The 13,081-nt window shown below is 43.8% G+C and overlaps 1 protein-coding gene across 1 annotated transcript in view; it reads left to right on the top strand.

The window, feature by feature from the left end:
* LOC138261947 (macrophage mannose receptor 1-like) overlaps nucleotides 1-13,081 on the top strand; it is a 683,716-nt gene that overhangs the window by 503,666 nt on the left and 166,969 nt on the right. The window contains exon 22 of the mRNA XM_069211540.1: nucleotides 11,087-11,256. Within this exon, the coding sequence (XP_069067641.1) occupies nucleotides 11,087-11,256 (170 nt within the window). The remainder of the gene's footprint in view (nucleotides 1-11,086; nucleotides 11,257-13,081) is intronic.

Below are 13,081 nucleotides of genomic sequence, written 5' to 3'. Positions count from 1 at the left end.
GACTCCCTGTATTTGTTAGATGAGGGAGATATGTATCCAGCCCATCATCATTCATCATCCCCCTCACTGCCCATGGCATTTTGCCACCCATGACCGAAGAAGTGCAGTATCAATTCTTCGACCACTCAGTCACCTCTTAGTACTTCACTCCTTTATTCTTTCCTACGTTCTTCTGTCCAAGCCTACCAAAAATATTTGAAAAATCCATTCTTGGCATGTGCCACATTTTTATGGCCATATGAAGTGTTTCCCAACTATAGTTCATGGTTTCTCATAACAGATTTATTTTACGCCTGTTCAGATTTTTTCCATTGGACTTTTGACTATACAGTGACTAAATAGGCAAAAGCTTGGGCACATGATGATTCAATGAAAAATGACACCCCTCTGTACTATAGCAAAAGTTCTACATGTCCGCCTAATCCCTCTACCTTATCCTGTAGTAGAATAAGTCAAGTTAACTTTCCTTACTGCCCAACAAATTAATTTGTTGGAAATTATTTGTGGTGGTTGGTGAGGTCAGTGAGTAAAGTAGGACTAATATGTGCCTGATTTGATTTCAAGTTTGGCGTAAGGGATACTCTGTGGCGAACGTGTCAAATACAATCTATATAGCCCATTATTTTCCCTGTAGTGCAGTGCAACTTTTTCCCCACTGTCTACTTATGGCAGACAGAATAATATATCCACATTTTATATGTGACATGTGTGACATAGTATCTTATTTATTATTAAGCTTCCTCTTGGAGTAAGGGTGGAAACTAAGTGAAAGGCATTTGGAGAAGAGGAGGGCCACTGGAATTAAAGTTAGATAATTGTCAACTACAGTTGCATCACCTGCACACAGTAGAAAAATACCTAACGTGTTGGCTAGCATGCTTTCATTAATTTGGCACAACAACTTACTCCATAGTGCATAATGTCTTACTCATAAATGAGAGGTAATTTATTTGTATTTTTCCAATAGAAGTATCTGTTTAGTTACTAGAAAAGCCTTTAAATGAAAAAAAACAAATCACTGTTTTTTAAATCTGGTGTTTTTTTGCCTTAATTACTTTCTACCAGACAGTCAGTGATTTGTATATGAGGCATGTGTAGGTAAACAAATAAAATGGCCATGTGACTCTCCTATTCATAATAACATCAAATTCCAGTGTCCCTAGGGGACAAGCAATGAAATGCTACTGTGCCACCCACTAATTACTTTTAAAGAAGTGATTGCTCAAAGCACTGTTTACAATTTGTCTTTTTTATTTTAGTTTTTATCAATAAAAATACCCCTATTGGTCGGCCAGCACCACCCACCACATAGGAGATAGCGGCCCATCTGCTGCAGCCGGGACTGGAGACTATAATACTGGCAGAATACTGGTCGCTGGTGGTGCTGGAGGATGAAGAGGTGGAAATAGCTGCCTCAGTTCATCAGCACGCAAGCCCTAGCCTCCTGCCTACTAGCCATTCAACCATCAGCACCTCTGCCAGCTGTCCGAGTCCCTGACTGCACTTGCTACCACCCCTTCTGTTCTGACAGGGTATTACTCCAGCGTACCCTGCAGCGGAGGTACCGTATGGAGAGCCAGCTCAATAGGATCGAGCAGTGCCTGGACAAGCTCTGGACCCAAATCCGAGCCCTTTTTGATTTTTTTTGTTTTGGTGGCAGAGACTTGTTGAGGGTAGTGAGGGAGTTGGGACTGGGTTTCATTTTGGACTTTTGTTGGACTTTTTGGGGACAGGGCTATTTGTTTAGGGAGAGTAGTGGGCATGTTGTTGGTGGAAAGGTTTGGTTTTCTAATTGTTAAGAATAAAAGGGGATATTTATTTACTTAATTGTGCCTCAAATATTTATTTTGGTGTTTTGGTTTGCACTGCTGTCTTGTAGTATAGCCTGTTTTTTTAAATCTTCCAAAACAAGTGCATGTCATTTACTTATACCCTTGCTCTACTGCCCTATGTAACTATGTTGACAGCTAGGGGATGATTGTCATTGCCAATTTTGCCTACAAAAACCTAGATAAACACAAACAACATCTTCTTCAGTAGAAGTTATTTTCTCACTAAACAAGTTAATTCCAATCCATAGTTCTTCTCTTACCTGAATAGATGAAGCAAGGGCTGATACCCCATTCTTCTAATTGCAGGGGTTTCCCAACTGGCATCTTATCTTAACTTACCAGGGTAGTAATAGTAGCAGGCTTGCGTGCTAACAAGGAAGACATAAGGTGCCACTCTCACTTATGTGAAGTCCAACTGCTAGACTAATCACAGGGTTTTCCATCACTGTCAACCAGATTGAAAAAAAAACAGAGGGTTAATGGTCATATATTATTTTAGACCATTCATCCTTGGCGTGGTCTCCCTTAACTTTTTGCCTCTGTTTCCCAGGTTGTTAATGTGTGCTGGACTCTGATTTTGCTGTTGTTGTTATACTGGGCACTTTACCACTGCTAACCAGTGCTAAAGTGCTCCTTTACAATTGTAATTGGCTTATCCGTGATTGGCATATTTGATTTATTAGTAAGTCCCTCGTACAGTGCACTAGAGGTGCTCAGGGCCTGTAATTTAAATGCTACGAGTGGGCCTGCAGCACGGGTTGTGCCACCCACATAAGTAGCTCCGTAATCATGTCTCAGACCTGCCATTGCAGTGTCTGTGTGTGCAGTTTTAACTGTAAATTCGACTTGGCAAGTGTACCCACTTGCCAGGCCTAAACCTTCCCTTTTCCTACATATAAGGCACCCCTTAGGTAGCCCCCAGGTAGCCCCAAGGGCAGGCTGCAGTGTATGGTTAAGGTAGAACATATAGTAATGTGTTCTATATGTCCTAACAGTGAAATATTGCTAAATTTGTTTTTCACTGTTGCCGGGCCTGTCCCTCTCATAGGTTAACATGGGGGCTGTGAGAGCGGATGACATGTGAAGTTTGGGGTCTCTGAGCTCACAATTTAAAAATACATCTTTTTAGTAAAGTTGTTTTTAAGATTGTGTGTTTTAAAATGCCACTTTTAGAAAGTGAGCATTTTCTTGCTATTACCATTTCTGTGACTCTGCCTGTTTGTGGATTCCCTGTCTGGGTCAGTTTGACAGTTGGGCTGGTTGCACCTCACACTAGACAGTGACATAAAGGGAGCTGGGGTGTAGTCTGCATTTCCTGATGAGCCATCTGTGCTAGGAGGGAGGGGAGGATTGGTCACTCACACCTGAAAGGGCTGTGCCTGACCTCACACAATGCATTCTCCAACCCCCTGGTGAGACTGGGGCCTGGCCTGGGCAAGGTAGGATTTCACAACCGAGAGAGACTATCCTTTCAAGTAGGCCTACTTCAAAGGAGAAAATAGGTATAAGAAGGGCACCCTAAACCACAGACTTTAGAACACTTCTGGAAACCAAGAGGAACCTCTGCCTGGAGAAGAGCTGAATAGCTAAGTAAGAAGAGCTGACCTGCCTGTGACTGTGCTTTGTGGAGCTTTCCTGCAGTTGCTGCTTCTGCCAGAGTAAGAGGGCAAAGACTGGACTTTGTGGGCCTTCCATCTTGTGATGATCTCCGAGGGCTTGAATTAGAGCTTGCCTCCTGTTGTTTGAAGTCTCAGGGACAGCAAAGACTTCTCTCTGCCAGCACCTGGAGAATCTGGAGGGACTCCTACTCTGCCAAGTGGTACCCATCCAGTTCCTGGGGCCCTGAAAGGAAAAGCTGGCAGCCTAAGAGGAAGAAATCCAAGCACAGAATGCCAGGCGGGAAAAAGATTGATGCAACTCAGATCTGTGGCTGAAAAATCGCCGCGCCGCCAGCTTTGCGGCTGAAAATCGATGCTCGCCTGCAACGCGACTGAAGAATCGACGCACGGAGCTGGAGAAACTATGCACAGTATCTCTGACAGGGGCTGGGGAGATCTCAACCTGCCCTGCGTGGTTTCCGGATCATCGTGCGTCTGGATTTCCGAGGCAAGGCCTGCCCGGACCCGAGAGTGCTGACTGGATTGACGCATTGCTCTCCTGCGGAGAGAATAAACAACGTGCCTGACCTGACACAAGGAGAAATGATGCAAGGTCCTGCTCGTGAGTTGAATTGACGCAGCGCAAGTCCTTTTTGACACACACTCGCCTGTGCTGGGTTATTTTTGACGCACCCAAGGTACATTTTCACGCTAACAGTGTTAGTGCGTGTTTAAAACTACATGACAACTCTTTTTGCTTTTTAATTGATAACTTGACTTGTGTATTGTGGAGTTTTGTCATTTTGGTCTTGTTTTGTTTAGATAAACATTTCCTATGTTTCTAAACCTGTGTTGTGTCATTTTGTAGTGTTTTCTTTGAGTTACTGTGTGTGTTGGTACAAATACTTTACACCTAGCAGTTTGAAGTTAAGCCTACTGCTCGTGCCAAGCTACCAAGGGAGTAAGCAGGGCTTAGCTGAGGGTGATTCTCTTTTACCCTGACTAGAGCAAGGGTCCTTGCTTGGACAGGGGGTAACCTGACTGCCAACCACATTTCTAACATACTATAGCATAACTTTAGGAAGACCAGACTACCACAAGAACAGTGATTGACATGCAGCAAAAAAGACCTGATATGCTAATAAAAATGAGCATATCGGCATCTTCTGAGCAATGCAGAGCTAGTATTTAGGAACTAAACTTAAGAAATGAATTCCTTGAGTCAGGAGAAGTGAGCTCAGAGTCAGGAGTGGTTGGACAAGAGTAAGCATTTACATAACACACAACACAAGGCCTTAATTATGATGTTGATGGGGCCGGTGTGGAATATTGATCAGGTAACAGAAGGTCATGCTGTGAGTTGGTCATCACCACATCCAGCCCAGCAAGTGTGTGATCCATTTATAGTGTAAAATTAAGTCACATCTCAATAAATCACCCAGTCCGGGGGAAGAAGGCTAGGAGCTCAATGAATGGATGGGAAAGGGGATTTTAGGAAAGGTGTGACAAAGACAAACACTACACAAAAGAAACCACAACAGTATTCACTGGGGCGCTGAACAGCACACCATCATCAATCTATTGTGAAAGGAAAAGACTAAGGGATAAGTATGACACAGTTCAGTTAAATGCATTGCAAACAGTCCTTCTGCCCCAGGGAGACACAATATAGTATATCTCTAAATGTTATGTCTTCTAGGTGTGAAAAATACAAATTATGGCAGATTGAAGTTAGCCCACCCAGTTAAAACAATTATAATTGTAAAAAGGAAAATAATTCTGTATTTTCAAATTGGGTGGTGCATCTCAATTCTTCTTGGAATATCAATCACTCTTGGGTGGCTGGCTGAACCTGTACGGTAGGTAAGCTGGAATGTTGAGCTTTCACCAAGTTTTGTTCATGTAGGCAAGGACTAGCAGAAAGGCTGCATTTTGAAAAACAGTAACTGTATTACAGAGAAATTGAGGACAAAAGGAGGCAAGGCACGTTTCATGAGGAGTTAGCAGTGTACCAAGAAGGCTCAGAGGCAGAGCAAGAACATAAAGAGGAGTTTCACGTTTGAGCCAGCAATGCAGCAAACACACAGTCAGCAGCATTTCCCAATTCAACACAACTCTCTCCAGTCCACCAAGTTGATTGAGTACTAGGCTTCAGAGAGTTCAACATCATCATGGTTTCTCTTTCAAGTCAATAACTTTCTCCTTCTGCCTGTTGAGATAGTCTAGCTCTAAGTCCTTCCATCCTCTTCCTCCTTCTCCTGATTCTGAGTAACTCTGTCCCAGTCCCAAACTGAGCGAGGTAGACCTGTCGTGCACTGCTGTTGAAGAACAAATAGAGAAACAGTATTGAGGTATTTTATGTAGATTTGTGTTTGATAACCAAAAAGTGACTGGTCTGGTCTCTGAGCAACCAGAAAAAAGGAGTGGACCTTGCAGGTAACTTTCGCTAAGCTTGAAAGGCCAAAACACTTTCAGGAAAATATGGTCAATATGGTCAACCATCAGGGCCCAAACACTGAAAATCATCAAAACCAAGTTTACAAATCTCTTGAGCTCCCTCCCTTACTGTTAGCCACCACATACATCATCAATCCTCACTTACAATCATGCAATATATTACCACACATTGGTGCAATAGTTAGTAGTTACTGCTTTCAATCCAAGCAGTGTTGGTTGATACAAAATATTATCTCATCTTTGATGGTAGCAACACATTGGGATTTGGCAATGGCACTAGAAGTATTTTAAGTAATGATCTTCTGTGGCAGCCAGGCTAGATGATGTAAAAATAATAAAACAATAGGCAATGGCATGTGAGGGAAACAGGCATTGTCTCAAATGCCCCGAAGGGAATGTGTGGGCTTCTTCACTGCACACGGTCCAACTCCAGTCTGGTCATATATGTGTTTATTATAAATGGTAGAGAAGCATAAATCTGACACATACATTGTTACACTAGCTAGTATTTGCAAATAAATAAAGGAAGGAAGTAGTTCAATGAGAGAATAATTTAAAAGTTCTGTGGCGGCATTGTCATACTCACTGCAGGAAGTAGAATTAATCCTCAAACTCATGTGGTTCACCGAGAAGTTGTTCAACAAGCACACTTGATTCTGACCAGTCATCCTCTTCCTCCTTCTGTGGTGTTTCAGGAACACTATAATCAGGTGGTATAAAATACTGGTTAATTTTGATCATGGTTAATCTCTTTGTGGTGAGAGACTGGTCCTCCTCACTGTAACAACTGTACCAGCTGCACTGAACACACATTCAACAGGTATGCTGGCTACAGGACTAGCCAGGCACTTTAGTGCCAGCCTACTGAGCTATGGGTATTGGTGCATTTTCCCGTACCAATACACCAATAGGTTTTGATCCACTTACACCATTTTTGGATCATCCAGATACTCCTGAACCTCCTCTGAAGTGTCATTTGTGCTGCCACTTGCCCAACTTCTTTTGCTTTTGCCTATGTACTACCACTAGAAAAAAATTCAGTGCAGAGGTTGGGCCCAATTATTCTGATGCTGTTGTTGCCGATTTTGTTGCTGGTGTTGGATGCTGTGAGACAACACTGCCCTCTCTGGATGTTGAAGGGAGCACCCCAGAACTGTGGAGTAGGACTCTAAGTTCCAGCTGTGATTCTTCCAGTTCTCCAGCTTGCTCAACAATCCACCTCTTTTATTTTGAAACATCCCCTTCAAAAAAAGGAATGAAAGTGGGAAAAATGTGTTTGTTGCATGAATCAGGTAGGGTGGTACAGATATACTCTTTGGACTTGATAATGTAATTTTGCTGCCTACGCTTACACGTCAAGCGATAGCTTAGGCTCTCAACCAAGACATGTGTTTCTGAGTTTTTGTTCACACCTCTGAATGCGAACCTTTCAGACACTTTCTTTAGCTACTCCTATAGCAGATGCAACAACAGGTAGCTTAGCCCATTGTACTGTCCTCATTGCTAACTCCCCATGTGAAAACCTCAAAAGGCTGTCAACAAAGGCATGTGTTTCTGAGTTTTCGTTCACACCTCAGAATGCAAACCTTTCAGACACCTTCTTTAGCTTCTCTGTACAAGATGCAACAACGTGTAGCTTGGCCCTTTGTACTGTCCTCCTTGCTAACTTTCCGTGTGAAAACCTCAAAAGGGAGCAACATCTTTGTCAGGCATTTGACTAGTACCCAATTGTCCCCATCCATTGACATAGCTTTCCCAGTTGCATCCCCTCCTCTTAGAATTACACAGTCATTGGCCTGTCTGTTCTGCTCAAAAAGACATTGCAACATGTAATAGGTTGAGTTACAGTGTGTTGGCACCTCCTGTATCAGTGCTTTAAATGGTACTTTTTATCTTTGTATCTCCATCTGCTTTAAAAGTGACACCTGTGGTAGTCAGAGAGAGGTGCATGGGAAATGCAATAATCCTTAAAAACCTATGGTGGCAAGGTGGTACAGGGGATGTGAAATATTTTTTTTAAATATGCTGCTGATTTGTCTGCAGTGCAATACAGCCAGGGTGTCCAGAAGGGAATGGGATTATTATACACCTAAAGAAACCAAATGCAGTAGCGCCTATGTGCGCTTTTGGTGGATGGATGGATGGATGGATTAATGAAAGGGTGGATGGATAGCTCAATGGATCAAGGCAAAATGCAGAATTAACTAAAAATACAGGAAACATTTAAAAAATGTAAAAAAATAAAATAAAAATGAAAATATAAGAAATTTAAAAAATGAAATAAAAATAAACTTAAAAAATAAAATTAAAAAAATAAAATAAAGAATTAAAATACAAAATTAAAATTAAAAAAAATATATATAAACTTGAAATAAACCAATAACTGCTGATGTTTGTATGCAGGCCTATGGCAAAGGCATACTGGTTGCTTGCACAAAATGGCTGCCAGCCTCATGGTTAAACAACAAAAAAGAGCAAGGAGGCATGGCAAGCGAAGAACATGTACAAACCTATGGCAAAGACACACTGGCAGGGTACGCAAAATGGCTGCCAGTCACATGGCCAAACAACAACAAGGATGCCTGGCAAACAAAGAACACATGCAAACCTACAAAAAAGGAACACTGACCTGATGCTCAAAATAGCTACCAGCTACATGATCAAACAACAACAAGGAGCAAGGAGGCATGGGGAACAAGGAAGACATGCAAGACTATAGCAAAGGGACACTGGCTGAATGCACAAAATGGCAGCCAGTCACATGGTCAAACAACAACAACAAGGAGCAAGGAGAACAAGGCACATATGCACGACTATGGCAAAGACACATTGTTCGGATGAACAACATGGCTGCCATCCTCATGGTCAAACAGCAACAACAGCAACAAGAAGCAAGGAGAACAAAGAACACATGCAAGCTAATGGCAAAGACACACTGGCTGAGTACACAAAATGGCCGCCAGGCACCTGGTCAAACAACAACTGCGTACAAGAAAGCATGGAGAACAAAGAACAAATGCAAGCCTGTGGACATAGACTACACAAAATGGTCCCTGACCATGCAGCATGGAGAACAAAGACAAACGGTAGACAATGAAACACAAACACCCCCCCCACACACACACACACACACACATCTGCACATCCACACATTGGTCATAAGGAGGGACGGTAGCAAAACACTGAAGAAAACACTAACATTAATTCAGCAATGCAAAGCATGAAAATTAACTGAGCTCTAAAACCTTCCCAACAACAGTACACATCCTCCTATGACATTAAATATTACCCCACAACATATACACTTTTTGCAATAAAAATTAAATTCAAACAATAGCCAACATTCTTAATTTAATCCAATACTATCCCTGCCCTAAATGAAGTTTTCAAAACATATACCACTGAAACATTTATTTAATGCACGGATGACTACTTGTACCAGATCTACTGGCTAGATGCCCTTTGGAAATCTAAGCCACATGATAAAATAATATTGCAAATGTTACAAACATGTAGAGAAGGCACTGATCTGTGCAGCAATTTTCCTCTACAGCAGATTAAAAATAAATGAAATGCAAAATAAACAATAACTAAGCCCATACCTAAACTCCAGCCCACCCACCGCCGTACATTTTTAAAATCAAATAAAAGTATAAAGAAATACTGGTGCATGCACAAGCAAACAAACAACACCCTCATTCAATAGTTTTTGAACTTGTGTGATTTAAAAAAAACAAAGTCCTTAAATACAAAGGTATATCCAGGAGACAGAGAGAGTGATTCTTCCACCTTGAAATCCAAGTGACACGCGAGCAGAAAATGGACAAAAGCCTGGGAGGAGCCTGCTGGACAGGAACAGGAAGTTGAAGTCTCTGGTGCACTTCCTTCCTGTTTGAAAAAAAAGAAAAAAAGCTTCTCACACTAAAAAATAACCTGAAGGGTACATTAGAGAAGAAAATCCACTCAAAAAACTATTTTTGACTAGATTTATTTCAAGTAGAAAATCTACTCCAGGTGCATTCATGCTCGTGAGCGGGACTGTTTTGGCTGTTGTCGCAGCCAGAAGTAGCATGGGTAAACACAAAGGGGGTCATTACGAGCTTGGGCGGCTACCGCTGCCCGCCAAGCAGTAACCACTGTGGCGGCCGCACTCCCGCGGACCCCATTACGACATCCCCGCTGGGCCGGCGGGCGCAGACCAAGTTTACGCCCGCCGGCCCAGCAGGGATGAGGCCACAACATAGGAGCCGGTTCCTAATGGAGCCGGCGATGTTGCGGCCGTGGGACGGGTGAAGTAGCACCCGTCACGCTTTTCACTGTCTGCTATGCAGACAGTGAAAAGCTGCCCGGGACCCTGTTAGGGGGCCCCTGCACTGCCCATGCCCTGCCCATGCCAATGGCATGGGCAGTGCAGGGGCCCCCAGGGGCCCCAGGACACCCCTTACCGCCAGCCTCTTCCTGGCGGTGCAAACCACCAGAAACAGGCTGGCGGTAGGGGGGTCATAATCCCCAGGGCAGCGCTGCTTGCAGCGCTTACATGGCGGATTATCACCGCCGGGGCTAAAATGGCGGGAAACCGCCGGCCCCGGCGGTGCGACCGCGGCGCTACCACCGCGGTCGTAATACGGCTCCCTGTACCGCCAGCCTGTTGGCGGCACGGAAGCCACATTACCCCTGGCGGTCTTGTGCGCGTGCCTGGGAACAGCATGAGTAAATGCAAAGTCCTACATGCACTTGCTAGTGGCCGAAGAGTATTGTCACTCACAAGAGAGTGCCAAAACCAAATTTCGTGCCCCAGACAAACTCCGCTCTGCACCAGATTGCGGAATTCGGGACCTCCGTGCTACTACGCTTAGTGTGAAGTGTGAATTGCCTGAATTCCTCAAACTCCGCCGGCAGAGCAGAGTTCTATGCTAGGGCTTATAATTTACTATAAATCTTTTTAGTTTTTTATTTCTATGTCTTTTTAGAATGCATGTAAGACTTAACTCATGTTTTGTGAGTCTTCTTGAAAGTTGTGATCTTTGTGTAAACTACACAAAAACGTACAAATGTAATGAAATAATATTGATGTTATTAGTCATAATAGTAGTCTTCTAATTGTTCTTATCCTTTTTATGCTTATTGTTTCTTATTGTATTATTGTAAGACATATGCCGAATGATGTGAAATGTTTGTTTTGTATGCTTTATTTTTTAGATTTCCTTGTATACCATTTAAATGAAATGCGAGTTGACACCTGGATTGGCCTGAATGACATCAATGCAGAAACAAAGTTTCTCTGGACTGACGGAAGTGGAGTCTATTTCACAAACTGGGCAAAGGGTTATCCCAATGGAAGAACATATTCCCCGTATGGAAGTGGAGGAGTAAGAACAGAAATTAATTATTAAATACTAGCTTGTTTTATGAGTATTGCTGATTCTACTGCAGATTTAAACATATGAAAGGTCATGGATATGCCTTCCACCATAGTACAAGTGCATTATATCCTATGGCAATCGTAATATGAGGGACTGGATATCAGACATGTTTAACTCATCTGCCAAAATCTAAATCAGGCCCTTTGCAGTGGCGAAATGGAAATTTATGGGGCCCTCTGCAGAATGTGAAGAGGGGCCCCTGAGACTCGCATATCTCAAAGATACTCATTGGCCTTGGGTAGAATGGTTTGGGGTCTCCTGAGGGGTATCTGCATTACGCTCCTGGTCTTTTGATCAGAAAGCGATGACAGGTTGTTCCTGTGTGATATTTTCCAAACATCCACAAGTTGTTTGTTGCCCACATCGAGTTTCTTGCATCCTCATTTTTTTTTATTAGTGCATACTCTGTTTATCATAGCATTTGCATGTCATGTGAATGAGAGTTAATGTGGGGTGGGGCTCCTCCCTTCACATGCGAATCCTAATAAATACCAGGCCCCCCTCTCAAACATCATTGTAGTATAATATGATATGTAAGATTCAACATGGAACTGGTGTTTCATTAGACATTTTATATGTTTGGGGAAAGGACAAAAACATCATACAGTATGTGTATGCTACATTCTCACAAACCATTTTCCGAAACTTTGGTACGATGAACAATTATCAAATATCTTGACAAACAGAACTCAATAGCGGACTGGAAATGCCTAGCAGAAAGAACCCTGACATGGAGATGCTTGGCAAGGGGAACAAGGAATGTGGCAGGGGGTGATCCAGCTTAAATGTGCTCAGCAATTTAAAGCGCAGTTATGTCATGTCAACTAACAGCGAAAACATTAATTAATATACTACGGCATCAAGTCGTTAGCGAAGACATATATCTTACTAAAGATTGAAATAAATATGAGTTAGAGAAGTGTAAGTGACATAGGGGGTCATTCCGACCCCGGCGGGCGGCGGGCACCGACCGCCGGGCAGAGACCGCCAAAAGACCGCACCGCGGTCAAATGACCGCGGCGGTCATTCTGACTTTCCCGCTCGGCCGGCAGGCGACCGCCAAAAGGCCGCCTGCCGGCCCAGCGGGAAAGACCCAGCAATGATGAAGCCGGCTCCGAATGGAGCCGGCGGAGTTGCTGGGGTGCGACGGGTGCAGTGGCACCCGTCGTGAAAATCATTATGGGGCCCTGTTAGGGGGCCCCTGCACTGCCCATGCCAGTGGCATGGGCAGTGCAGGGGCCCCCAGGGGCCCTATGACACCCGTTCCCGCCATCCTGTTCCTGGCGGTAACAACCACCAGGAACAGGGTGGCGGGAAGGGGGTCTGAATCCCCATGGCGGCGCTGCAAGCAGCACCGCCATGGAGGATTCCCTGGGCCAGGGGAAAACCGGCGGGAAACCGCTGGTTCCCCTTTTCTGACCGCGGCTTTACCGCCGCGGTCAGAATGGCCCAGGAAGCACCGCCAGCCTGTTGGCGGTGCTTCCGCGGTCGTTGGCCCTGGCGGTCGATGACCGCCAGGGTCAGAATGACCCCCATAGTGCCGTCTTCATTCTGTAGAACTGTATTTTGTAAAGTAACAACGAAGGTAAGCATTCATGTTCAAACGCAATCAGCGTTTTTTGGTGCTCTTGTGAAGAATGTTCATAGAGTGGGCTTTGGGTCAGTCTTCTTCACTCATTGGATTGTTTTCAGGATAGCTTTTGCATTGCGACATTTTCAGGCACATTTTAGATCAAGCGAGGGAAGTATTCCTTTCTAGCCTTCCTGCAGT

The sequence above is a fragment of the Pleurodeles waltl genome, chromosome 10, assembly GCF_031143425.1.
Source record: "Pleurodeles waltl isolate 20211129_DDA chromosome 10, aPleWal1.hap1.20221129, whole genome shotgun sequence".
NCBI classification, from domain to species: Eukaryota; Metazoa; Chordata; class Amphibia; order Caudata; family Salamandridae; genus Pleurodeles; species Pleurodeles waltl.
This window is presented reverse-complemented; position numbering and strand designations above follow the sequence as displayed.